At 42.2% G+C, this 27,528-nt stretch overlaps 1 protein-coding gene across 3 annotated transcripts in view; it reads left to right on the plus strand.

The window, feature by feature from the left end:
- Positions 1-27,528, plus strand: part of Reln (reelin) — a 444,727-nt gene that overhangs the window by 326,970 nt on the left and 90,229 nt on the right. For all 3 annotated transcript variants that reach the window (XM_021163945.3, XM_085836457.1, XM_085836458.1), the window contains exons 25-36: positions 1,034-1,239; positions 6,586-6,757; positions 7,235-7,435; positions 9,795-10,027; positions 14,802-14,959; positions 16,489-16,696; positions 17,746-17,822; positions 23,500-23,658; positions 23,858-24,046; positions 24,562-24,835; positions 26,960-27,100; positions 27,204-27,381. In XM_021163945.3, the coding sequence (XP_021019604.1) occupies positions 1,034-1,239; positions 6,586-6,757; positions 7,235-7,435; positions 9,795-10,027; positions 14,802-14,959; positions 16,489-16,696; positions 17,746-17,822; positions 23,500-23,658; positions 23,858-24,046; positions 24,562-24,835; positions 26,960-27,100; positions 27,204-27,381 (2,196 nt within the window). The remainder of the gene's footprint in view (positions 1-1,033; positions 1,240-6,585; positions 6,758-7,234; positions 7,436-9,794; positions 10,028-14,801; positions 14,960-16,488; positions 16,697-17,745; positions 17,823-23,499; positions 23,659-23,857; positions 24,047-24,561; positions 24,836-26,959; positions 27,101-27,203; positions 27,382-27,528) is intronic.

A 27,528-nucleotide genomic window follows, 5' to 3' on the forward strand; every position in this document is an offset into this window, starting at 1 on the left:
TTACATACATGCCGCCTGTTATTTAATCCAGTTGTCACAACACTGTGAGGAAGCTATGATTACCCATATTGCACCTTTGAAGAAAATAAAAGTTCAGAAAGGCCTCACAGCTCATGGACAGGATGAGTAGAGGACTGGGAGCCAAGCACGGCCCATCCGATGGTCAACTCAGTCAGAGATGCTGCCTTTGAAGCACGGGGACCTGAGTTCAATTCCCAGAACCCACATGAAGAATAAAACTAAACTAAACTAAACTAAACAAGAACAACAAAAACCCACTACCCAGGCTTATTAGCATGCCTTTCATCCCAGCACTCAGGAGGCAGAGGCAGGTAGATTTCTGTGAGTCTGAGGCCAGCCTGCTCTACATAGTGAACTCCAGGCAAAGCAAGTCTACACAGTGAGACTCTGTCTCAAAATGTATAGCAATAAAATAAATGATAAAATAAATTAATTAAAATAAGAGCAGGTGCGGTAATATACACTTGCTCTCTGCACTGGGAGAGGGGGAGAGAGTCAGGCATATTCCTAGAGCTTGCTGGCCAACCATATAGCCTAGTTGGCAAGTTCTAAACCAAAGACAAACATAAATGCTGCCTACGTGATGGCACCCAGGGTTATCTCAGGTCTTCCCATACATAAGCACACATGTGCACATGAACAAACACACATGCACCAAGTCTTTCTTCTCCATTACTCTGACATTAGATGACTTATAAAGCCAGGATTGGAAGTATTTTGAGTAAACCTAATTTTGCCCTATTTGTTTTAGAAATCCAGAGTGTTCTTTGGTATAGTAGGAAATTCTCAAGTCTCTCAGCTGGATGTGGGGGTCAGTGATGGGAAACGAAGGGAGAGCATCCAGGAACAGGAGCTACAGCCACAGCAGACACGACAGAAGTTGCTCTTCTCGGTATTAACAGGCACTAGAATTGTCCTCTATAGTGCAGGGCCCTCATGTGGACTTGGAGCCTCGGTATAAAATCCCAGAGCTTCCAGGTAACTAACTGTGATTCTTCTGCCCTTGGGAAAGGCTGGGAAGAGGCAGCTGGTGAGCTGGGACCTGGACACATCCTGGGTGGACTTCGTCCAGTTCTACATCCAGATAGGAGGAGAGAGTGCTGCATGCAACAAGCCTGACAGCAGAGAGGAGGGCATTCTCCTCCAGTATAGCAACAATGGGGGCATCCAGTGGCACCTGCTGGCAGAGATGTACTTCTCAGACTTCAGCAAACCCAGGTAAGCTCCACCTGGTGGGCCTTCCAGTGCATTCCAGAGAAGGTAGACGTTGAGTTGGTATTGAAATGTCATCTAAAACGTTGACAGTTCCAGAAGCTCACACAGAGTTGGCAGGAAAGCCAAGTCTAGAGAATTTTCTTCAACATGATTAAACGAAACCCACTTTGGCCACATATTTAATTCTTTAGAGATGTTAGTTGGGTGTGTTAACACAAGCTATCAAAGCACTTCTGAAGCTAAGGCAGGAGGATCTCCTGAGGTCCAAACAGTCAAGGCTACGGTGAGATCTTGTCTCAGAGATTTGGGGAAATTTTTGACTCTAAGACAATCACTAACATTGATGCCCAGAGACGCCTGAGGCTACAGCACAGCTTTGCTTTGCCTGCTTTGCCTTTGAAGATTTTGTTTCCATTTCGTGGCACACACAGTACAGTTATGCAAGATGGATTTTTTTTTTGTCCTGCATTTTCATGCACTCACTATACCAAGGGATGGCCCTAGATGGCAGGTCTATAGAGTTTGGATTTTCTAAAGCTGTTCACATAACCTACCCAGGCTCTTATCTTGATAACTGGAGATTATATAGAATTCTGAAATGGCATAGACAACGACCGTTCAGGGCAATAATCACATTTAATGGAAATGCCTATACCAGGCAGTTGGCATATTACGTATATTTAACCTTGGTTCTTTTGTGATTATGTAGTATTTGAAATTCTGTTTAATCTTTACATTTTATATGAACATAACTTAAAACTATTCAAGACCATTTTTAAAGTATGTCTTTTATCTCTTATTTTTAGTTTAATGAGGAGATAAAATTCTTTTTTATATATTAACCACCAATCAATATTAACTTATGTTAAAGTCCTGTTTTACACATTATAACTAAGCCTTGTATTGAAAATTATTGAAGAAAATGCATATTTAATTTTTACAAATCAAATTAATTTTGCTACCTAAATTTTACATATTTTGTAGATTGGGAGTTTATAAGTTTGCTGTTTTAAAAAAAAAAAAGGTTGCTGGGTATGGTGGCACACGCCTTTAATCCCAGCACTCAGGAGGCAGAGGCAGGCGGTTCAAGCCAGCCTGGTCTACAAAGTGAGTTCCAGGACAGCCAGGGCTATACAGAGAAACCCTGTCTGGAAAAAAAAAAAATGGTCCTCTTAAAGGTGACACACTTTCTATAGAATTCTACTTCAAATAATGTTTTAGCCAATTTTCTATAGCTGTGAGGAGACAACATTAATTGGGGCTTGCTCACAGTTTTAGTGGTTTAGTCTATTATCTTCATGGCAGGCAGCAAGCAGACAAGGAGCTGAGAGTTCTGCATTCCAATACCCAGGCAGCAGGAGAAGAGAGAGACTCTGAGCTGGGCAGGGCTTCTGAAACTTCAAAGCCCACCTAGTGACACACTTCCTCCAACAAGGCCACACCTACTAATCCTTTCTAACAGTTCCACTCCCTGGGGACCAAGCATTCCAGTCTATTCAAACTACCACAAAGACTATGCAAAAATCTTTAATTTAGTTAAGCGCAGTGGCTTATACCTACAAAAACTAGTATTGGGAAGGCTAAAGCAAGAGGATCATGGTTGGGTCACAGCCTGAGCTATAGAGCAAGTTTCAGAAGAACCTGTAAAAAATAATAAAACAAATAGAAAGGAATAAATTGCTGAGGACTAAGTGGTTGTTGAGAACTTGAATTTGAAAAGAAAAGGCAGACATTGTAATGATGCTTGTGATCCCAGTGATAGTGAGATAGAAGACAGGACAGGAGGGCCTTAGAGTTCACTGACCAGGTATCCTGTGCCACTTAGCAGCGTTCCAGGCCAATGAAAGACTCTGTCTCAAAGAAATATGGAAAAAAAAAAACAGAACCAACACCTAAAGTTGTTCTCTGTCCTCTACATGCACACATATATATGCATACATGCTCAGTGTACACACACACCAATGCATACACACACCAGTACACAGAGACACACATACACATGCACACATGATGTTGCAGGATTTTCCCTCTCCAATTACATTAGTGCAGCAGGAGGCCTGTGATTGGACAGGGAAAGGGAGGCAGAGCTAAGAGATGCAGAGACAGGGAACATCTCAGGGGAAAGGGAGAGAGAGGCCAAGAAGGAGGCAGATATGAACCAGCATGGCTTTAACTAGCCACAGGTAATTATGATATCATAAGGTTAGAATTATTGGGATAAAGCTTTTATCACTATCAATTGGTTCTGAAGTTATTACATTGAAATCTTGTAAATTGGGAATATATTGATACATACATCTGATTGGTTAATTATAAGCTTCTAGAGTTTTGATTCTATCAGGTTGATGGGTGGTGTGGTGGCTGACCACTTGGTGGACGGTCGTTGTATGGGTCTAGTGTGGTAGAGAAGGGAATTTGGGAGCTTCGGCCCTGCCAGAGGAACCACCCAGTTCAGATCACCCGGCTGGAACCATGTGGCCCACCAGTGCACAGCAGTAGCGCAGGAACATCGTGGTTTCTATTTAATATTTCCTGCAACATGACATATACACACCAGTGCACAGAGACACACACACACACAAAATATACACACAAGTGCAGAGAGACACATATATGCACACACTCATGGCATGTACACACCAGTGCACAGAGACATACATACACACACACATGTCATACACACACACATGTCATACACACACCAGTGCACAGGGACACCCACATGACATATACACACCAGTGCACAGTAACACACATGTACACACACATGATATACACATACCAGTACACAGTGACACACATGAACACACATACCAGTGCAGAGAGACACACACACATATGACATACACCACTGCACAGAGATACACATATGACATACACACAGCAGTGCACAGAGATATATATGTATGCACAAACAATAAATAAATAAAAATATTTCATTGTGGAAATTTTTATGGAAGGCTAGATTCAGACTTCAGATGACACTAAGCTGATGAAGACACTTTGAGCTGGAAGATATGAGAAAAGACTATGATGGCAACAAACAATTCACACACTGAAAATGACTTGAATGACAATACTCACTGAGGATAGCTGTGAAGAGTGCTGCACTGTGTCCTCCAGATATTAAAAGACAACAATAAGTGAGACATAGTATAGACGCCACAAAGAGGAAACCTGAAAACTTGGGAATAAAGTTGCCTCTTTGTTTTGTTAGATTCCTGTACGTGGTATACTTTGTGTCTAGAAATAGAAGCTAACAACACAGCCTAAATTTGGAGAAAATAAATAAAAAGTAGCATATATTATATTTTTAAAATCCTAAAATGAAAAGACACTGGACAAGCAATGAAGCCAAATAGATGATCCTGAAACTGACTCAAGTGAATAGGCAATGGAGAGATAGCTCAGTCAGTAAGGTGCCTGCTGTGTAAGAGGGATGGCCAGGTTGCAGCCCCAGAACCTAAGTAGAAAGCCAGGGGTGCTGGGGAGGAGGCAGAAACAAGGAGGGGGCTCACTGCAAGGGCAGCCTAGTCAAAGCAGTGAGTTCTGACCCCAGTGACAGACCCTGACTCAAAAGCAAGGAGGATGGCGTCTGAGGCAGACAGATATCTGAGGGTGTGCCCTGACTGCCATAGCACATACACATATGTGCATGAGCAACTACACAGCCACGTGCACCTGCACACACATGAACATATGCAGGCACATACAAGAATGTATATGTGAAAAAGAACATGCCAGCTGTTAGTGAAATAAATGAGTAATCAGGCCATGTTAGCTCTAGTGAACACTTGGAGAGAGGAATGTCTAAACTGTCACTTTGTATCATCAAAAGCTGTGAAAACTGATTTAGGGCTTCTTGATCTCAGCGACAGATCACTGCTGATCCTGAAAAAGCACCTAAACAGAGTACAAACTCAATGGGAAAATAATGACGCAAAGAACTACTCACATAGAAATGTGCTACATGCAAAAATGTAGAACCACTTTTGTGTGTATGTAACTATGATGTCAAGGAAAACAAATTTAGAAGGACAGTTCCAACAAATATGAGAAATGATTGTTGTCCCACAAAGAGTTTATTCAAGCTACTTTTTAAGCACTAAGACCCCATTTTTAAAAGTGAATGCAAAAAAAAAAAAAAATGAGCAGAGAAGACCAAAAACACATATTCATTAAGACATGGATAATATTGAGATTCCATTGCATAATTTCTGTTTTTAAACAGGCTACATACCATCTTTAATTATATTTCCAAGTGCTCTCGCAACATGAAACTGAAAGACCCTCTCATGCCATCTGAAAACTATTACCTCCCTTCGAGGAAGGACTTTAGAAATCTTAAATGTCAGTAATTAATATGACCTGGTAATTTCCTGTCTGAGAATCTTACCTAAAATCTTATCTAAACCAAGCAGCAAAGGCAAAAGGCTTTGTGCATAGGATTTATGGCAGGAGTTACACATAGTAAGAAAAATATGAAAAATATGCACAGTGTTCCTATAAAATGGAAATTACATAAATATTAAAATGATCTTAAATTATTTTACAGACTAGGGACTTGCTTATGGTAAACATTAAGTTTTAAAATGTAAGGAACTGTATTACATAATGCCTGTGTATATAACAAATTGTCGAATGATGATATCCATTAAGATTTTAATAGCGCCCAACCTCACATCGTTTACTGATAGTTATTTCCTCTTCTGTCTTTCACCATGAATAAGGATTACGTTGAATTTTAATGTAATAACGCAATAGAAGGCCAAGTTCTTCTAGATTGTTCTTTTGTATTGTTACAATGTTAATTGGTGTGGGTATGTGTGAGCAGGTGGAGGTCGTAGGACAGGTTCTCCTCTGTGGGCACAGGAGATCAAATAGGTCATCAGACTTGGCAACAGACACCTGCACCCTCTGAGGCATCTCAACAACTGTAAATAATTCTTCTAAAAGTTATGACCATCGTATGACCAACATGACATACTACGTAATGTTGCTTACTTATACATAAATACATACACACATGGTGTCTATATACATGCAGGCAAAGCACTCATATGTAAAATAAAAACAAACAAAACTTTTAATACAGTGTAGCCTTTACACTAAGGAGCCAGAGATTCAGTGTCCATTGAAACATAATGACAAGTGAAATGGACAAAATACAGACTCAGGCTTTCCTACTGCATAAGCATCCTGTGTGATCCATCCATCCTAGAGACATCTGTAGAACCAGGGGTGTCAAATGAACCTAAGCCTTCTCATCTCTTCCTGTGATACTTTGCCAGCTCCTAAGGACAGCAGAGCGTTTCCTTTCCCAGCCATGAAGGGTTTGTTTTTATGCAGATTTGTCTACCTGGAGCTCCCAGCTGCTGCAAAGACCCCTTGTACCAGGTTCCGCTGGTGGCAGCCTGTGTTCTCGGGGGAGGACTATGACCAGTGGGCCGTTGATGACATCATCATTCTGTCAGAGAAGCAGAAGCAGGTTATTCCAGTTGTCAACCCAACTTTGCCCCAGGTAAGTCTCATGTGGAACAGTGGACCAGAGGAAGAATGACTGGCTTCCTGAAGAACCTAGTGTCAGACAGGGAACTGGGTAAGTGAGTTTAGTTAATAGAATGCCTACATTCATATTGTGGCTGTTCCCCTCTGCAGTAAGAAAGTCCAGTCCTGGGCTGCTAGTTCATTGGTGGCTCAGACATGAGAAAGACTGTGAAGTCTAGCTATCAGTAAAGTTATCAGTTAGTGTGTTTAAACAATAATTAGATACAAGGTGGCAAGATTTTTTGGTTGCTAAGTCATCAAGAGGAAATATGGCTGTATTTTAGTATTATGTATGTTAGTTTAGCAGTTCTGTATTTTCATAGAAACATGAATGGTGTATGGCCCATGCGTGACAAACTGAGCGTGTAGCACTGGTGATTTGGGGCTTATGTTTTTGTGTTTTCAGTGTTATCCAACTGTCTTCCTGTTTCATTTGTGTTGTCCCTAATAGAACTTCTATGAGAAGCCAGCTTTCGATTACCCTATGAACCAAATGAGTGTGTGGCTAATGTTGGCTAATGAAGGGATGGCTAAAAATGACAGCTTCTGTGCAACCACGCCGTCAGCCATGGTGTTTGGAAAGTCAGATGGAGACCGGTTTGCAGTAACTCGAGATCTGACCCTGAAACCTGGATATGTGCTGCAGTTCAAGGTATTTATGCAGCAGGGGTCTTTCCAGAGCAGGCCAAAGGACAGAAAACTTCCACCTTTATTTGCAAAAAGAGAACACAGGTTTTTTATATTCTGTTAAAGAAGGGACACACTTAAATAAAGGCTCCACAGGCTTAGGATGGTGAAGTCTTTCAGCTCTATTGGTAAGGGAGACAGTTGGCTAGTTTTGGAGGAGTCTCAGAAATTGTTCCTATCGCATTATGGTGTTCATGAAACTCTCCCATAGTTAAATTAAAATTGGCTGAGTATTTTGATCTGAGAGTGATGTAATGAACCGCTCTGCTTTCAAGTCATCCTAGATAAGACTTGTCTGTCTCACTGGTGGTTTGGGCTTGTTTTTGTGGCGTGTTGGAGGTCTAGCCCAGACCTTGCACACACTAAGTGTGCTCCAAGCCCAGCCTGTGTTTTACGCATCTCCTATAGTGTTTTAGAATTCCCTCCCTGTAACTTGGCTTCACTCTGCTCTCCCTCACTCTCCTTAAAGCATGTTGTCGTTCATACTGTGAGGACATGCCAACAGAAGTAGTGAGTGTTTACCTTGACAAGTCCCTGTCTCAGAACCTAATCAAAGTTTCATCGTGTTTGTTTATAATAAAATCCCACCGGTGAATTCTGCAGTCGAAAGCAATGCAGTTTTAATGAGCCACTACAACTACATGGTCCTTATATAACAATAGAATGCAGACCCTAAATAATTTACAAGTGGAAGTATTAAAGAGATAGTTAGCTCTTCAATATAGTTTCTACAGACCTATATAAGATAGTCATAAATAAAATAATTAGGAAATGGTAGTCTTGCCTTTTTGTATATTGATATTAAACTCCAGTGGAAGTATCGATAACAGTGCGTGCATCTACATGCGTGTGTGGGTGATACTTAATATTAATATCCAATACATTCATTGAATACTATTCTGCTTCTTATCTGATAAGTCTGCTGTTTAACTTATCCCCAACACCATGGCAGGGTAAACATTAAATCCTGAACGGTGATATTTTGAAGTTGAAAAAGCAAAGTGAGAGAAACATAGTGAATTTTTCAGGTATTTTAAAATGGCAGCAGCATATAATACTTAAGAAAATCCTAATTCTCACCTCACGACTAAACACCTAGTAATTTGTGCTCGCTGGTTGATGATAGGTATTAATTATGGATTGGTGGTCAGTATATACTTAAATGTCTTTTGTTTTCATTCATATTAGAATATAGTTCTGGTGCAGTCTTGGTAACTGCTTGCCATATGACCAGTATAAGGTCTTGGGAATGTAGACCCCAAACCCTGGCCCCAGTCCTCAGGGAGATCAGGAGCTAGAGAAGAAGCCAGAAAGGTAAACAGTCACTGCACAGTCAGGGGTTCCAGTAGCATAGGTCCCAGGCCCCATGGCACCCTGCACGGCGCCTGACATCATCAACCAAATGATAGAGAGGCTGTGGAACAGTAACAATTGTCAACAGGGTGTGCTAAACAACACTCAAATTCATTCATACATTCATTTAGAGGGAAAGAAAATCTTCAACTATAATGCCAAAACCTAGTGCTGAGCTAAAAGGATTCCTTTAATAAAAGGAATACATGGAACTTTTAAAATCTGAAGTGCATCCATGCTCTGAGCGATATCACTCCTGAAGCCTCTCTGGAAATCACCCACAGGGAGAACTGAGCACCCTGTGCAGTGTTGCGCATAGTAATAAAGCACTCTGAACAGGAAGCAGGAGGAAAGTTCTTAACACATGAGAATTTCAACTCTATATCCAGAATATGTACCTCTAAATAAAGGGCAGAAAAACAGCTGTGCCAGGGAGGTGGCGGTTGCATATTTTACAGTTTTTAAACAATGCCCACTTTATGTTGACAGTCATGTGACTTGCACATAACATCTCTGTCTCATTACTTAATTGAGTCTGTGACAGAAACTTGGCTTTTCCTTGACAGTGATCTTTATTTTCCCTTTCTTTTTTTAAAAAATTGTCTTGAACCAGACAGACAGATATATAGATAGTACATGGTGCTTATTACACAGAAAGCAGAGGCAGCCACCCTTTGAGCAACCACATTCCTTAGGACAGCTGCTTCTCAGCCTTCTTACCTGTTTATCTGCTCTGGAAATGAGAATAAAAAATACTTCCTTCTCAAGAAACCTAGAAGATAAGTTTTGTCCAACTCTCTATTGAAACCTTCCAGAGTTTACAGAGGTCCTGGGTTGAGTCTGAGTTGTATCTTTTTTATCACTTAAATGTCATGCCAACATGTAGCAGGGACCCTGGATGCCATTGCACCTAATTTGTTAAAGGTCATCTTTGAACAAAGCCTGATCTAATTTTGCCTTTGTCCTCACAGCTAAACATAGGCTGCACCAGCCAATTCAGCAGCACTGCTCCGGTTCTCCTGCAGTATTCACATGATGCTGGCATGTCATGGTTTCTGGTGAAGGAAGGATGCTTCCCAGCGTCAGCAGGCAAAGGATGTGAAGGGAACTCCAGGGAATTGAGTGAACCTACTGTCTATTATACTGGGGACTTCGAAGAATGGACTAGAATCACCATTGCCATTCCAAGGTCCCTTGCATCCAGGTACAGCAATCTTTCTCATTGTGAGCCATCACACCATAAGGTCTGGCTGCTCCTGCCCAAGCAGTGGCTTGAGTCAGAAAAACAAATAACTGAGGTAGAACTACCAAAATAGCCTAAGTGGGTGGTGAAGTCTGTTACTCAGTCAGCTACTAATTCATTCAACAAGCACCTGGTCCTCACCTACCTGTCGCACATACAGTCTGGGCACTGGCATACAGCATTGAGCAGGGCTAGGGGTTAAAAGAATGTGTAGATTTTTATTTACTTAATGCCTCCTTACATAGAAGAAGTATCTTTCGATGTAAACGGTCACTTTAAATAGACTACTAAAACAATAAGAGACCTATCCTGTGCTCTGATATAGTGGTAACAAAAATAGCTGCTAAGCACTTGTCTGTCTGTAGCTTTTTCACACCTAATTGATCACAGATTTACTGAGCATCATCTAGCTACTCAAGCTAATTGTGTTCTCTGCCTCCACCATTAGTTAAGTACAGTCCACTAGAACATGGACTTTAGCTGTCAGTGAGCAAGTCATCTTTGTTAGATCAAAGATGTAAAATTCTGTATGACCCTGATAAACTTTAAAGCAGAATTTTAAAATATCAGCTATTTAAAAAACAAACAAACAAACTATCCATGAAACTGTTTCAATCATCTGAACCATGTCAAGTTACATACAATGTCTTCGGTTTGTATGTCAGTGTTGTGTTGTAGTTCAGCAGAAAAAAAATAAGAGAGAGGGGCAAGAAGAAATGGGAAGGTCCTAGCAGTCAGGCACCTGGTCCATAGTATAGAAGTCTGAATGTCGCCAAGAAGCTTGCTAATCCAGTCTCCTTGATCCAAGAGCAATGTCTAGGACGAACAGTCTCCATGACTAAAATAGATCTCTCTAAGAGGAATTCTCCAGTCCATTTTTCTCAGCCCCTGGCTCCACCCTGCCTACCTCCCTGCCTAAGGAACCATTCACCTTCATAAGAACTTTTCTAATGTTTGCCATCTGGGAGAGCCATGTCCTCTTGCTGCCATTCATCTGAAGCTGTCAGTGCAGCCTGCTTGATTGTTTGATTGATTGATTGTTTGTTTGTTTGTTTGTTTTTCTCACCTCAAACACTCTTCATGGTTACTGAAAGCATGGCCTCACCGGGCAATGGTGGTGCAAGCCTTTAATCCCAGCACTTGGGAAGCAGAGGAAGGCAGATTTCTGAGTTCGAGGCCAGCCTGGTCTACAGAGTGAGTTCCAGGACATCTAGGGCTATACAGAAAAACTGTGTCTCAAAAACATCAGAGAGAGAGAGAGAAGGAGAAGGAGAAGAAGAAGGAGAGGAAGAGGAACAAAGAGAAAAAGAGAAAGAGAAGAAAGAGAAAGAAAGAAGAAGAAAGCATGCCTCAAAGCATCTCCTCCAAATACATAACCTTAGCTGGAGACCATCAAGTGGCCCCCTTCGTTACAATGATGAGAATATTGGATGATTTAAAACATCACTATGAAAACAGAGTTTCTCAGAGGAGTCAATCCTTTTTGGTTTCTCCCAAGCTCTGAAAAACTGTGGTTAAATCTGTTAATTACAGTTTTTTCCTCACTGGTGGGTAGAGTAACGCAATTGATAAGACCACTATGAGCAGTAAGGAAGCCCAGGCTCACGTCAGTAAGTAGGCCAAATGTTCTGAAGCTCTCAATATTTGGATGTTTTCTTGAATTTCAGCTTTTGAGGAAAAAAAAATCTTCTCCACTAGAATCCAGCTTCCTGGTTACTTGGACTCCACCCAGCTTGCTGATTGACAGTATTTGTGATAGAGTCCGCTGCTTAAGAGTAGTAAATAAGCCGGGCGTGGTGGTGCACGCCTTTAATCCCAGCACTTGGGAGGCAGAGGCAGGCGGATTTCTGAGTTCGAGGCCAGCCTGGTCTACAAAGTGAGTTCCAGGACAGCCAGAGCTACACAGAGAAACCCTGTCTCGAAAAAACCAAAAAAAAAAAAAAAAAAAGAGTAGTAGATATGTTCCTACTTACCCCAAGTAAATGAGCTATCTGCCATCTCCTTTCTGCAATATGTCGTGCTCAGGAAGCTCCAGATGCACTGTTGAAGAGCTGAGAGCCTAAGCAGTAAAACCAGGAGGCAACATGCTTACAATATTGACTAGAGCCTCACTATTCCAGAAGTAATTCTAAGAGGATTTCTTAACGGAAGAGCTCATGCTCCCATGACTTCACCTGGTTCTTGCCTGCAGAAGACAGACAATGGCAGTGGTAAATAGATATTTGATAAATATACATATGCCACCTCCACTTCTCATAGGCGACCCCATTGATGCACAAGAAATGTACAAATAACTTATTGCAAAGGCTCTATCTCCAAATATAAATATGAAATCTTGAAAGACCCTAGTAGGGAGACCCCCACTAAAGTTCCAAGATGGTGCGCACACCCAAGGAATCACAAGAGACCGTCTTGATGCAAACACACGAGGTAGTTTAATGATGGAGCTCCAGGCCGACACTTGTCTCACGCAGGAGACGGAGGAGTCGACCACGAGTCTCAGAAGCTAGGGGTTTATATACAAAAAAGTTGGGGGCAGGTGAAGAATTGGCGTGGTTACACACAATTGGACAGTTTAAACATCAGCAAATTGTATGTGTAGATCAAGGTAACAGCAATTCTGAGGGGCAGGTGCTTATGACTCAGCTGAGTTAGTCCGGGCATCCTTGCTGAGATAGTCCGGATGTCTTTGCAGGTCTCTCCTATCTTTATGGCTATCCAGTTCCTGGAATAACTTAACAGCAACAGCCTTTGTTTTTTGCCCTAGGCCTAGAAAGCCCTCCTAACTAACAAGCCGCATGAGTCATAGACCTTGAATTTAATTTTCTTTCAATCTAGATACTGTTTTGGCTAAACTGTGCCTTATTTTCCTTCTTCCTTTAGATGGTCTGACTAGTTCTTTATCATCATAATCACCACCATCATCATCATGTTGTTATAATAAAAATTTTTTTAATTATTTTAGTTTTTGAAATTATAATTACATCATTTTTCTCTCTTCTTTCCTTTCTCCAAATCTTCCCATATACCCCTCCTTGCTTTTTTTCAAATGCATGGCCTCTTTTTTCATTAATTCCTTGTGTGTGTGTGTCTGTGTGTGTGTATTTCTAAGTACATAGGTACAACCTACTCAGTCTGTGTAGTTATTTGTATGCGTGTGTTGGATAACCAGTTGGTGACTATTTTCCCTACACCTGGCATCCTTTGTTGCCTGCAGTTCTCTGTGTGGGGTGGAGGCCTCCTTACCCTTTCCCCATCCAAGTTAGCCTGTCTATTGTTGTTGTTCTTGTTCTGGTCCTGTTTCTGGCAGCCGTGTTGGTGAGCTTTGTGTGTGTGTATTCTCACATTCCTAAGAGACACTCTTGCACAGCAAACCCTGTTCCTCCACACTGACAGTCTTTCCGCCATGATCCCTGAGCCTTAGGTACAGGAGCTGTCTCAGTTGGGACTGGGCTCCACAACTTGGCATTTTGATTGGTTGTGGTTTTCTGTAATTGTCTGTCTGTTCCAAAGAGAAGTTTCCTCAATAAGAAGTAAGAATATACTTACCTGTGGGTATGAAAAGTAGTATTTAGAGTGTAGTTAGGAACCCACAACTCCACTTTAATAGACATTTACTTAAACTAGTATGTCTGTATATCAAATAGTTATTGTGTTTCCAGGCTACAACCTCATGAGGATAGCTCACCTTTGAGGACAGCTACATCAACAGATTTCAACTATTTCATGTTTCTTTCCTTCCCAAACAACTTATGATTCAGGACAGAACTTACCTTCCTCATATTTTGTCTACTGCTCTTCAGGCAAGACCTGGTACCTAGGGGCCACACCCAGTGCTCTCTCAATCCTTCCCAAGCTCTTCTTATGCCAGCAACTTTGATGACACTGATTTACTTGTGTTCAAACCCAGCGTTGAATCACCAGGGTTGAGACAGAAGCAGATATCAGTTGCTAGGTACAATGTGAAGATATACAAGCAATTACCCAGGCGTGAAGCCTCACTCCATTTGATACTCCCAACTCAGATGGTCCCCGCGATTTTTCTTTGTTTTCTCACAAGTAGCAGTGCTGATAGGCATCCCATCTGGTTACTGAGAAGTCTCAGAATGAGCATCGAAGAGCTTTAAAGCAAGATGGGAAGGAATGAGGCAGCCATGAGCGGCAGTGGAGCTGTCTGTACAGGCTCTCCCCTTCCGTTGTCAATGCCAAATAGCCAGAGTCCCTTTATGTGTCCCAACAAAAATCATTGTATTTGATGGCCTCAAAAGACTGCCAAATAATTTGTTGGAACGAAGGAGTCCAGAGGGAGCAGTGGGGAGCTAAGAGAGCATTATGGCCAGTAAACACGATCAAAATATAAAATGTTATATACATACATGAAATTGTCAAATCATAAATGATTTTTTTCAAATGGCCTCTCTAAAGATAAGCATAAAATTAACATGATGGAAGGGTGAAAATTAACTAAAGAATAATCTTGGGTTATTACTAAAAGAGCATGGGGTAGGAAAATACACAAAAATCTATGATACATCTAGCATCAAAGGTCTTCTTAGAAAAACTTGTAAGGCCATTGCAACTATTTCCTCCTGGATGTTAAACTATTCATGCTGAAGAAGAAGTCAGGCAGGTTTGAGAAGCAGGCATGGCACTCAGGGGCATACTGGCTCAGGTGAGTTTGTCTGAACCCTTCTGTGAGATGTGGCTGTAAGAACAGACCTGTTTCTCCCAACAGCAAGACCAGATTCCGATGGATCCAAGAGAGCAGCGCTCAGAAGAATGTACCCCCGTTTGGCTTAGATGGGGTGTACATATCTGAGCCTTGTCCCAGTTACTGCAGTGGCCATGGAGACTGCATCTCGGGGGTGTGTTTCTGTGACCTGGGGTACACAGGTAAGACCCCTGGTTTATCATTCTCAGTGTTGAAGAACTCTAGAACTTGGGCATTCGGGCACTTGAGCTGCTAGATGTCCTGTGGTCTCAAGCTACCTAAAAGGAAAACCTGCTAAGTCTCACGCCCTAGAGAGAATGTGTTTGTTATTTAAAAGCAATCATACTGACCATTGCGTCAGTTCTAGATCAGGTCAAACATTACAGTAAATACTTTCATTTTTAATCTCATTTGATTCTAAGAATGAATAACTGTACCATAGTACTGCTGACCCTGTTTACATTTGAGGAAACTGAGGCAGAGAATGGATTTTTGATTTTAAACAATTCTTTTTGGGTCAAGTAGCTCAGCATTGCTAGAAATGGGCCGGGCCCTGCCTCTGCTCATGCAATCATGCAGTCTCAGAAACCCAAACCAAGGTCTTAACGGCATGTTTGCAGGGTCTCCCTGAGCTCTTGAGAATGAATATATATTTGAAATATGCTTTTCTCCATTTAAAACTAAACTGCAACATAAAATTCTAAGCCTAAAACTATCAAAACTAAAAAGAGCTTTATATAAGAGAAGTTGTTTTTACAACATTCACCTTTGGGTGTTACCATAGCAAAAGTTTCAAGAGAGCTGAGATTAAAGCATAAAATTGGAGAAAATATCTTAAGCTACAAAATCTTCTTCTAAAGTTTTTCTGGCAGCCAACATCAAAAGGCTCCTTCCCAGCTTGTCAGTACTTGGGCCTTCATCTGGCGAGCAAACAAAGACAGACTGGCTCGCTCTTGCAAGCCTCTGTGTGTAACAGAGTTTCAAGGACAGCATTTTAAAATTCTGTATTGCCCTTCCTTGCAAGAATCTTATAGAAAGACAGTGAATGGGCGGCTTTAATGTGGGCAAGATCTCTGCTCCCACAAACCCTCTAGGTAGGAACAACCGTGGACGTCCATCATGACCAGCATCAGGCTTCATTTGATGGTAAATAAGTTACAAGGGCTGGAAGATGGCTCAGAGCTCATGCTGCCCTTGCAGGGAGCTGGGTATAATTCCCAGCACCCACGTCAGTGGCTTGCAACCCTATGTGTGTCCAGCTCGTGGAGTTTCTGATACCTCCAGCTTCCACAAGCTCCTATATTCATTTGTACAGATGTACATACATGCAGAGAAACACACATACATATGGTTTGTAAAAATTAAAAATGTCCTTTTTAAAAGTTAAAAATTGAAAGAAAAAACTGGCAAATTCCATTGATTTGTTTGTTTTGTTGCTTTGTGATGGCGTCTCATGCAGCCCAACTGACTTTGAACTTAGAAGGTGTCCAAGGATAGCCTTGAACTTCAGACCTCCTTTTGTCTGTCTCTCAAGTGCTGGGATTTCTGGTCTACACCACACTCCTGACACCACCTTTTATGTTAGTAATAGTGGCTGTCTTTAGGCAGACAGTTGCATAATGAAGACTCTTCCTTGCCCACAAGTCAAGTATGTCTTGAATACTTAGTGATTCCAACAAAACGTGTACGTGTATGTTTCTCTCCCCTGCAGCGGCACAAGGAACCTGTGTGTCAAACACCCCTAACCACAGTGAGATGTTCGATAGGTTTGAGGGGAAGCTAAGCCCACTGTGGTATAAAATCACCGGAGGTCAGGTTGGCACGGGCTGTGGCACCCTCAATGACGGCAGGTCCCTCTACTTTAATGGCCTTGGGAAAAGGGAAGCCAGGACAGTCCCACTGGACACCAGGAATATCAGGCAAGTTGTCGTCGATTCGAGCATTTCTTTTTAATATAGTGGACTGTTGTTAATGGGATATCTTTATAATATTTCTACCTGTGGATTACGGTATGTAAAATATGAAGCTTAACATAAGCTGCATGATAAAATAGATGGGCCATGCGAACAGATGACACTAGAGTTTGATATTAGCATACACTTGTTGCCCAGGCCTCTATGTCTGATATATATACTTTTTCACCTTAGTTTTCAAAAGCTCTGCATTATCTTATGAGTTCTGTAAACTCATATATTTTTAATGTAAACCGATGGGGCAAATGTATTTCCAACTTGGGATTTGATGTCTGAAATGATTCCTCCATGTACTTGGGCAAGCCATTTGTGGTCATTTACTGAAAAATTGCCCTCCATAAACATGAGATGCTTACCCTGCCACCTGCTGGTAGAACCAAGAACTGTTTGGCTCTAAGGTCAAGTGACGTAGTAGTAGCACACCTAAAAGGAAACTGCTTTTTTACATCAGTTAAATTACGTGGAAATTAGAAGGAAAGAAACGAGAAAAAAATGAATACATTTTAGTCGAGGTCTTTACTAAACCTGCGGTGTTGCCTTTCATATTTTCCTGTCTGTCCACGTCCCCTCAGCATCCTGTCCTCAAAGGTCTGCCTGCCCAGCAGGATCACGGCTGAGGCACAGTTTACACTGGGTGCCAGCTCCCTGGAAGTCAGTGTCAGACGGGCTGGCTGCCCTTCCAGGGGCTTCAGCTTCTTAGCTTCATTGTTCCCCTCACCTTGAGTTTCAAAGGTTGAATTATCTGGACATTTTGTAATTGATCATGAAATTACATCAGCTCTCACAATGAAATAGGGTTCAACTGTTTTCTTTAGATCTTTATACAGAATGAGGTTGTTGTTCATATCACTTAACATGTTAAATGTTTGCCAACGTGACATTATTAACTTTATTATATCTGACTTTAAAAGTGGTACTTGAGAATGACAGGAATTTTTACTTTTATTTTGTTTGTAACTAAACTGAAGTTTGTATGTTTGTTTGGTTCCCCCCAGACTTGTTCAGTTTTATATACAAATTGGAAGTAAAACATCAGGGATTACGTGCATCAAGCCACGGGCTAGAAATGAGGGTAAGCTGAAGTATGTCTTACATTTTTGTAAAGTAGTTTTTGTGGTTTATATGTTGAGGAGGTGTCTATGCATGTATGTCTGTGTGCCATGTGTGTACTGGTGCTTGTGGAAGCCAGCTCCCCTGGAACTAAAGTTACAGACAGTTGTGAGCCACATGTGGTTGCTCGGTTTTGAACCCAGATCCTCTGGAAGAGCAGCCAGTGCTCTTAACTGCTGAGCCATCTCTCCAGCCCCAGGCTACTGTCTTTCTATAGAAGTTATAGCAACTTTAGCTAATTAGCCTTTTTTTTCCTCCCAAAGCCTGATGTGGATTTTACAAACTGCTACTTCCATTTCCTTAGATCACACCTGCCCTCCATTCTGTGTTCTGCTTCAATAGAAAAAGTGGCTGTGCAGACCCCCAATCCAATAGCTTCTCGAGTTTCCTAAGCCTGAAATCCATGACTTCCCTGGGTCCAGACAGAAACAAATGACAATAGTTTTAGTGAGTTCTACTTCTCTATAACTCCCAAAGAGAGGGAAAAACAGTAGGAGAGATTTTTGCATTCAGTGTGAAGACTGAACTTGTTTGTACAGAGAATTTTTGAATTTTATATTAAACTATGCTTCTGCTCTTGGGCATTCTGGAGGGGACAGAATCCTTGTTCTTTTATGAGTACCTATTTGCCATAGATACTACTGTCCTGGAACTCTTTATGAGGAGTGGAGAGGGAGGCAGAGTGGCCCAGGAACTTACACAGGCATAGAGATAGAAAGTAAACAAACCAGGATTTGAACCACCAACTCCAGGATGTATGCCCTTGGCATCATATGACTGACCCTCCCTTCTCCTGACCCTCTACTCTCACTCAGTCTTTTTGGTTCCCACTTTTCTTTTCTCTTAAAGAAATCCAGCAGCAGCCTTGAAATATAAGTGGCTCCCGCATTCTTGTGGGTATGGTAGGAGTCGTTCAGGAGCCCTGTATATGGCTGGTTCTTAGCACAGAATCTAGACTTCTCCGATGGTTCTGGCCCCGAGCTATATCATCTTAAAACAGCATTGGTTTTTACATCATTGACATCTAAGTTTGTTACTGTGTCCAGCTGTGGCTATACATGATGCCCTGGACCAAACAGTACCCGCTAGTCAGCAGACTGTGGAGCTCTGCTAACACTAACCTTCCCTGCGTCATCCCTGGCTGAAGGTTTCAATGATTTCCTGTGGCTGTCTTAATGTTTCTCCTCTAAGGATGCACATCATGCTTTTGCTGAGGAAGCAGTCTAGAAACTTTTAATAGGCCATGTTGCATCCCTTCATGTCTTTTACAGATGCGTATGCAGTCTGGTTTTTTTTAATTAGATATTTTCTTTTTATACATTTCAAATGCTATCCCGAAAGTTCCCTATACCCTCCCTCAGCCCTGTTCCCCTACCCACCCACTCCCACTTCTTGGCCCTGGCATTCCCCTGTATTGGGGCATATAAAGTTTGCAAGACCAAGGGGCCTCTCTTCCCAGTGATGGCCGACTAGGCCATCTTCATATGCAGTCTGTTTTAAGTCTGCTATGTTGTGGGTACTGCAGATAAAATATCACCACAATGTTGCCACCTATGCAACAGTCACAATGAGCTAGGTTATGCTGCAGTAACAAATAACCCTTTAAAACAAAATAAAAATATGTTTTCTTCATTGTGCTACATTTTCTTCATGGATTATCTGATGTGCTCATTCCAAAATGCCGAGTATCTGCTGAGTGTTGTCAGCCATGTAACAGAGAGAAAGAACCCCATGTGTAGGCTAACACAAATGGCTGCCCAACAGCCAGGTCTAGTTAAAACAAAAAATTCCCTCGGGTAGTAAACTATAACGAAAAAGTAAACAAGAAAATGTGAGATTTGGAGAGAACTACAGAAGCAAACTGTTGAAATGGAAAGCAAGCACATAGGGACCGTGACTTTGATAATGCAGTCTGGCTGCCATCGCAGCAAGCAAATGACAGCTGATAAATTTAATCCAATGGAAGCTGAGTGTTGCAAAAATTCCATATTTGTACCCCTGTTTGTATATAAGATTTAAAAAGGCTTTGTGAGAAACATATACTTACCATTGACATAAAATGTACTCTATACTTGCTACAGATGCTCTTTGCACTGTGGGGCTAGTTCTCCTTAGGCTCCCTTTAGGAACAAGCAGTTTGTTCTCAGCTAGCCCTGAGCCATTTCCTTAGACTTGGTGTTATCCATAATTCACATCCCATAGGCATTTCTCACCCTCTTCCTGAAGCCTGGTTGTTAGCATGTAAATCTGGCTAAATCCTTGAGCAAATCTCTCCCAGGGATGAAAGTGAAGACTCTTTACTTACTCAAGCTGAAGCATCAATTTACATATTTGGAATTAAATTCAAAATTAGGCTGTCTTCAATAAGAGTAGGCAGAATGCAGATGGAGTCGTAGTTTAAAAAGAGAAATAAATGCCTTACATGCTTTAAACATTCAGTAGATGTGCTAAAATGACTTGGCTTATTCAAATGTACAATGTGTTAGATGACACAGTTAATGAGGCTTAGCAACTGGCATAGACTGTGGATATTGCCGCTCTCCTCCTGACGTTCCTCCACTCACGTGCTGGTCTGGGAGGCCCTCCCTCATCCCAGTTCAGGATTAAAGTCTCATCTCTGTAGACCTCATTGCTGCATGTAGGTAGACATGACTCTCCTGAGAAAGCTACTGAGGGGGTAAGGCAAAAGCAAGCTGCAAATGGGAGACACGCCTCCTGAGCATGCCTCTCATGTTCTGATGAACACCTCAAATCTTTCAGAATCTGCATTTGCTAGCATGCAAATTCTGATTTAGGGGGATTGGGATGATATACTGCATAACAAGTTTTCAGAAACCAAGTGCCTGAAAGTAACAAATGTGTGTTGCCTTCTCCAGCAAGACAGCTGATGGGCTTTAGGTCAGGGTCTCTCATGAGGGCTTCAGTCAAGGCAATGGACAGATGGGACAGACGTTGGGGAACTCTGCTGAGGACTGGGTGATCTGTTTGAAGAGCAGGCCAGAGGCTTTGTCCAGATCTCTCCATCCTTCCAGACCTGCCCACAGACTGTTAGAACATCTTCTTACACATGTGTCTATTTCCTCATAGCCACAGAGCCAGGAGGAGGAAGACCCAAAGCCTTTCCTTTTTCCTTTTTCCTTTTTGTACTGCTAAAAGGGCTCACACATTGTTTAGTGAGCCCTGCACTACTGAGCTCCACTCCAGGCTGAATGTGATGCTTTGTTGTTGTTGTTGTGGGTTGGTTGGTTGGTTTTCGAGACAGGGTTTCTTTGTGTAGCCCCAGCTGTCCTGGAACTCACTCTGTAGACCAGGCTGGCCTTGAACTCAGAAATCCGCCTGCCTCTGCCTCCCGAGTGCTGAGATTAAAGGCATGTGCCACCACTGCCCGGCTCAGTGTGAGGCTTTTAATGGCCAAATTTCAAAAGCCACGTGGTTCCTACCACATTCTGTTCATTAGAAGTAAGTTACTTAAACCCCTCTGAACTCAGAGGAGAAAGATTTAGTCTCCGCTTTTTTTTTAAAGATGTATTTATTTATGTACAGGAAGGCTCTATGTGTATGTATGCCTGTATGACAGAAGAGGGCATCAGAGCCCCCTTATAAATGGTTGTTATCCACCATGTGGGTGCTGGGAATTGAACTCAGGACCTCTAGAAGAGCGGCCATTGCTCTTACCTGCTGAGCCATCTCTCCAGCCCTGAGTTCCACATTCTAAGGAGAGAAGCATCAATGAAGTTGTGAACATACTAAAACTACTGCAGAGAGAGCACCTTTTCAGATGGTGCAGGTGATCTGTATTTCCATGATGTTTCATCTGGAAAACTTCAGTCCCCTTCTACAGTGGCTGCTCCTACTCATCTACCCTACCCCACCTCTTCGCTCCTTTTCCCTACCTCTCCCGTCTCCTTTCCATTACTTCTCTGATGGAATATAAACTACATAAATTCAAATCAATAGCCACAGAAAATGAAAATTTTGAAGTGTCTACACTCTTAGACATCCAACATCACCCTTTGAAAAGTAATAGGCCATATTTTGAATAGACATTGAGAACTACTGTGTAGTGCTTTTCCCAGACAGCACCCTGGGCAGACTCGGATGAAGGCGGAACCCCAGATCCATTTCCTTCCTAAGGCTTCATGTGGCTCTCGGCTCTCCTGACACGCGGCTGCCCCTCAGTTAGCAGCACCTCTAACTCTCCATCACTGTGGCTGTGTGCGGTCCAGCACACCCAGCACACACCTGTTCTCTTCCTTCTCATTCTTTCTCTTCCTCTCAGAACTTGACAGATTCTGTTGTAAACATAGAGGCTCTCTGAGAGTTCTAGCTTTTCACAGATGTGTCACTGTTCCTGGCACTGTTGCCTGTCTGGCGGGGGGCGGGGGGCACCTGTAATCTCATGCACTGCCAATTGGCACTGAGCTACTTGCTCTTCATCGTAATATTTCTCAAAACGTTGTGCTAATTAAGTCTTTGTTATTTACTATTACAATGGACGGAGGCACTCTGGTTAGTCTATATAGTTTTTAAGTCAAATATACCATATACGATTCATAATTTTTCAAGAGTTAAAATGTAATAAAAGATATAACAGATAAAACTTTATTGGGAATAATTTCTATAAATGCTTAAAAACTAGGGAATACTCAATACCAATTTACAAATAAGTATAGAATATGCCATTAGATAGAAACACTCTGCTTCCTCACACAGATATATATTCATATATATACTCATGTATATATACATATATAGATGGATATATCCATCTCTATATAGAATATCTATATATATATAGGACATCCATAAACAGACACACACATATCCATATGTATATTTATGTATAATCCCATAACTTTACCCATAGCAGTTTTCTCCTTTGTTGATCATTAGCCTTCCCATTTGTCCCCTTTTAAGTGACAACATTTCTAGAAGTAGCAGCAAGGGTGTGACATCCCTTGCACACAAATGTGCAGCTCCACAGATCTTGTCACCTTGTCACAGGGGTGGAGTTGAGGGAACAGATGGCTCAGGCACAAGGAGGGGTGGCACAGAGAATAGGAAAGAGAAGCGACATTGGAGAGGCCTGGATCTTACTTTTTTGCTCTTGACTAATCTGGTCTTGTTCAGGTTTCACTAACCAAGGTCTGTCAGAGAATGAAGGACTTGTTAAAGGGTGCTCTGCCCAACAGACTTCCCGGCTAAGCACAACTCACTGCCTACTGCCTCAGCAGCAAGCAGCACACGCAGCTCCTCCCATGCCAGAGAAATTAAGATATTTCTTAGGAGGATATAGTGATGGCCTGAGACGTTGTGATGCTCAGGCTGGAGTCCACATTTCAAGTGCATGCGCAGGAGCAGCTCCCTAACCAGCTCACTCATCACTCCTACAGAGCTGAGTGGTCTCTGAAGGAGCTTATGTAGTTCTTGTCTCCATTTACTGGGAGTGAGTGCATTAGAAACGGTCAGGAAATTGATGGGCCTTTGAGTCTACTAATTCATGCCTTGTAAGTTAGATGGATGAGTGTTCCCTCTCTGAGACACAGTCTGAAGTTGCTGCAGTTTTGCTGTTTAAAACAGACTGTTCCTTGCCTCTAAGAACGCTGTCTTAGTCATTGAATTTATGTCTTGTAACTCAGGGCTTGTTGTTCAGTATTCCAATGATAATGGGATACTTTGGCATTTGCTGAGAGAGTTGGATTTCATGTCATTCCTGGAGCCACAGATCATTTCCATTGACCTGCCCCGGGAAGCAAAGACACCTGCCACAGCTTTCCGGTGGTGGCAGCCGCAGCATGGTGAGTCACTGCTCTTTCCAACTTTCCTGATGGCTTTATAAAAAAAAAATCACATAGCATCCATATCCAATGTGTAATATATAAGTGTGTTAATTTACTGTCAATTTCCAGACAATTTGATTTAAAATCATGGTCACAGAGATATTCCTATTGCTGTGTAATGAGCCTGCTCCAACTGCTGCTGTTCATTTGATTGCAGGGAAGCATTCAGCCCAGTGGGCTTTGGATGATGTCCTTATAGGAGTGAATGACAGCTCTCAAACTGGATTTCAAGATAAATTTGATGGCTCCATAGACTTGCAAGCCAACTGGTATCGAATCCAGGGAGGCCAAGTTGATATCGACTGCCTCTCTATGGACACTGCCCTTATATTCACTGAAAACATAGGTATATATTGCTGCCATATAACAGAAAGATATTTGATTAACTACAGGACTAAATTAACTAAAACTCAAAAGAAATTTTCTACTATAAAATTATGTGTTTAACTTCCTTTGCTGAGGGAGGGTACAGTGTGCATTGTCCTCCAAATGACCTGGTCACCTGGGCCTGCTAGAACTTTGTTTCTTGGAACATGAGGAAGAGGAAGATGACTTAAAGACAGAGAAATGTGTCAGAGGACATTCCTGTATTTTGCAGTTGCAAAATTGAAAGTTTATGACTCTGTGAGTCCTTCTTAAGGTAGCAAAGGTCTTCACTTTCATAGTCTACTATGTTTCTGATTCCATGGTGACAATATAAAAACAGTAGATATGAGAAGAAAATCAATGCAAATTTGAGGCCCTAAACACAAACCATTATTGGGTTTTTTGTAGGCAATGTGCTCGCAATCATAAGCATCATAGAAGAGAATACTGCTATTAATCCTTTGTACTTGTTGTTTTTGTCTGCATCCTTGGTAGGAAAACCTCGCTATGCTGAGACCTGGGACTTCCATGTGTCAGCGTCAAGCTTCTTACAGTTTGAAATGAACATGGGCTGCAGCAAGCCTTTCAGTGGTGCCCACGGCATACAGCTCCAGTACTCTCTGAACAACGGCAAGGACTGGCAGCTTGTCACCGAAGAGTGTGTCCCTCCAACCATTGGTTGTGTGCACTACACAGAGAGTTCAACTTACACATCAGAAAGATTCCAGAACTGGAGGCGGGTCACAGTCTACCTTCCACTCGCCACCAAGTAAGACTTGGCACTTGACTTCACGTTAGGTTTCTGTCACCTAATTTGAAAATAATGGTGATTTCATTGGGGAATAGTGCTCACTGGGGTGATTATGCAAGGAGTGGCCTGGGAAGGAGCATGGTACACAGGGCCTCAGGTTGCTGTTTAAATGTAACTAGAGGGTTCTAAAAGCTGTTCTGTGGTAACTTCCTCACTCGATCATTCCCTAGTTGGATGATCAGCTCTGCTATGCACCAAGTCCATTACCCTGCAATAAGTCTTTTTCTGTGTTAAATACATATAGAAATATCTTTTCCGGGTATAGTTCAGATAAGACATGCAACCAAAAAGTAGGGAGAAACATTAATTTTTTGTTAGTATTTGTCTGAAATAGTTTTCCATGGACCCCAATGCCTAAAACAATGCCCGTTTATACCTCATTTATTCATTTTTGATACATTTATTGAATACCTATTTATTCTTAGTATTCTGATACCTAATGAATAAACTGATGCTAGACCGAACACTATTACTTAGGATGGCACACATCTAAGCACCTGCATCCACCATCATGGGCGCCTTGGACTTGACAGTGCATGCGTGAGTGACCATCATAGTGTTGGGCAGAGTAATGATGCCATTGCATTTCCATCTCAAAACCACCATGCCTGTCAGTGCCTCAGATTGAGGAAGATCCTGTCCTGGGAAACAGCGCTACCGAGAGTCAGCCTTTGATAGACCATGTTCTAGAGTCCAAATAACTCAGTCTTTTCTGTGCAGCCTGTTACTCGGTAGCAGCTGCTGTTGTGTGGCAAGGCTGCTTCTGCTTCTAGAGAAAGTTCTCTTATGACCTCGTGTATTGTTGGCTCTCTCGCTGCTCTTACAAAACACCTGACGAAAGGTATTCAAGGAAGGATTTATTTTGTGTCACAGTTCCAAGGTAAAGTCCATCCTGGCAGGGACCTTATAGCAGCTGGCCACACTGCATCCACAGGTGAGACCCTATAGAAGTCAATGGCTCTGCTCTGCTTTCTCCTTAGTCAGGGCCCTGACTCACCCATGGCACTGCCCAATGTCCAGGGTGGGGCTTCCCTCTTGTCTTAGTCAGGGTTTCTATTCCTGCACAAACATCATGACCAAGAAGCAAGTTGGGGAGGAAAGGGTTTATTCGGCTTACAGTTCCACATTGCTGTTTATCACCAAAGGAAGTCAGGACTGGTACTCAAGCAGGGCAGGTAGCAGGAGCTGATGCAGAGGCCATGGAGGGATGTTCTTTACTGGCTTGCTTCCCCTGGCTTGCTCAGCCTGCTCTCTTCTAGAACCCAAGACTATCAGCCCAGAAATGGCACCACCCACAAGGGGACCTCCTCCCTTGATCACTAATTGAGAAAATGCCTTATAGCTAGATCTCATGGAGGCATTTCCTCAACTGAAGCTCCTTTCTCTGTGATAACTCCAGCTGTGTCAAGTTGACACACAAAACCAGGCAATATACCTCTCCATTTAAATCTCTCTGGACACACTCTCATAGATATTCCCAGAGATGTGTCCCAGGGGGATTCTGGATCCCGGGAAGTTGACAATGGAGATTAGTCGTTGTGCTTACTGTATTCCAAATAGCATACTCTACACACTATAGAAAATAGGGAGCTGTATCCACTTCTTAGCTTTGGAGACACTGTGTTCAGAATCAACATAGAAAATGCAAGTACAATAGGACCCCATTTAGGGTTTCTGTGTAAGGCTCCAATTTTTCCTTTGTTAAGCCTTTGGTCCTTTTCCTAGTGCTTAACATTAGTAGAAGGCTGAAAGCAAGTGCTAAAATTCTTCATGAACTTCAAAAACAGAAATCATGATTTATTTCCAGATAACATTTTGGTGTCACACAAGTTGACTTTCCTATGGGAGAAGTGGCAGAATGTTTGGATAGCATTCATTCTGTTCTCTCGATGATACAAGAGGAGAGAACATTTACTACTTAGTATGCAAATAAAAGCATCTCAAAGGAGAGGAAACTGGGCTGTGGAAGGGGATGCTTCATAGAGAAATAAAACAGATACCCATGCTTTCAAAACTGCCTAGCAAACCAACATTGTGGGTTTTGGTGTTTGTTTGTTTGTCTGTTTGTTTGTTTTTGGTTAGTTCTCCCAGGACTCGGTTCAGATGGATTCAGACCAACTATACTGTAGGAGCAGATTCCTGGGCTATTGACAATGTCATCCTGGCCTCAGGCTGTCCTTGGATGTGCTCAGGACGAGGGATCTGTGATTCGGGGCGCTGTGTGTAAGTTCATAAATGGCCGCTTTCCTTGTTTGCAGTACCACAGTGAAAGTGGCTTGTTGACGTCATAATAAATGATGCTGTTTCTCCTCCTGCTTGTTGGTAGGTGTGACCGGGGCTTCGGTGGACCCTTCTGTGTTCCTGTTGTTCCTCTTCCCTCCATTCTAAAAGATGATTTCAATGGGAACTTACATCCGGACCTTTGGCCTGAAGTGTACGGGGCAGAGAGGGGCAATCTGAATGGCGAAACCATCAAATCCGGAACATGTCTGATCTTTAAAGGGGTAAGCGGGGAGTCCTCGTGCTCCTCTCGTCCTGAGCCCCACTGCTGAACACAGATGCATTTCTGGGGCTCTTCCCTGTTATTTCATGCACAGCCGCTGCCTTCTGCACACCCTGTCTTATGAAGCACGTTCATTTTTTTTCTTTCT

Source organism: Mus caroli, unplaced genomic scaffold (genome assembly GCF_978045245.1).
Source record: "Mus caroli unplaced genomic scaffold, Mus_caroli_1 scaffold_4, whole genome shotgun sequence".
Taxonomy (NCBI): domain Eukaryota; kingdom Metazoa; phylum Chordata; class Mammalia; order Rodentia; family Muridae; genus Mus; species Mus caroli.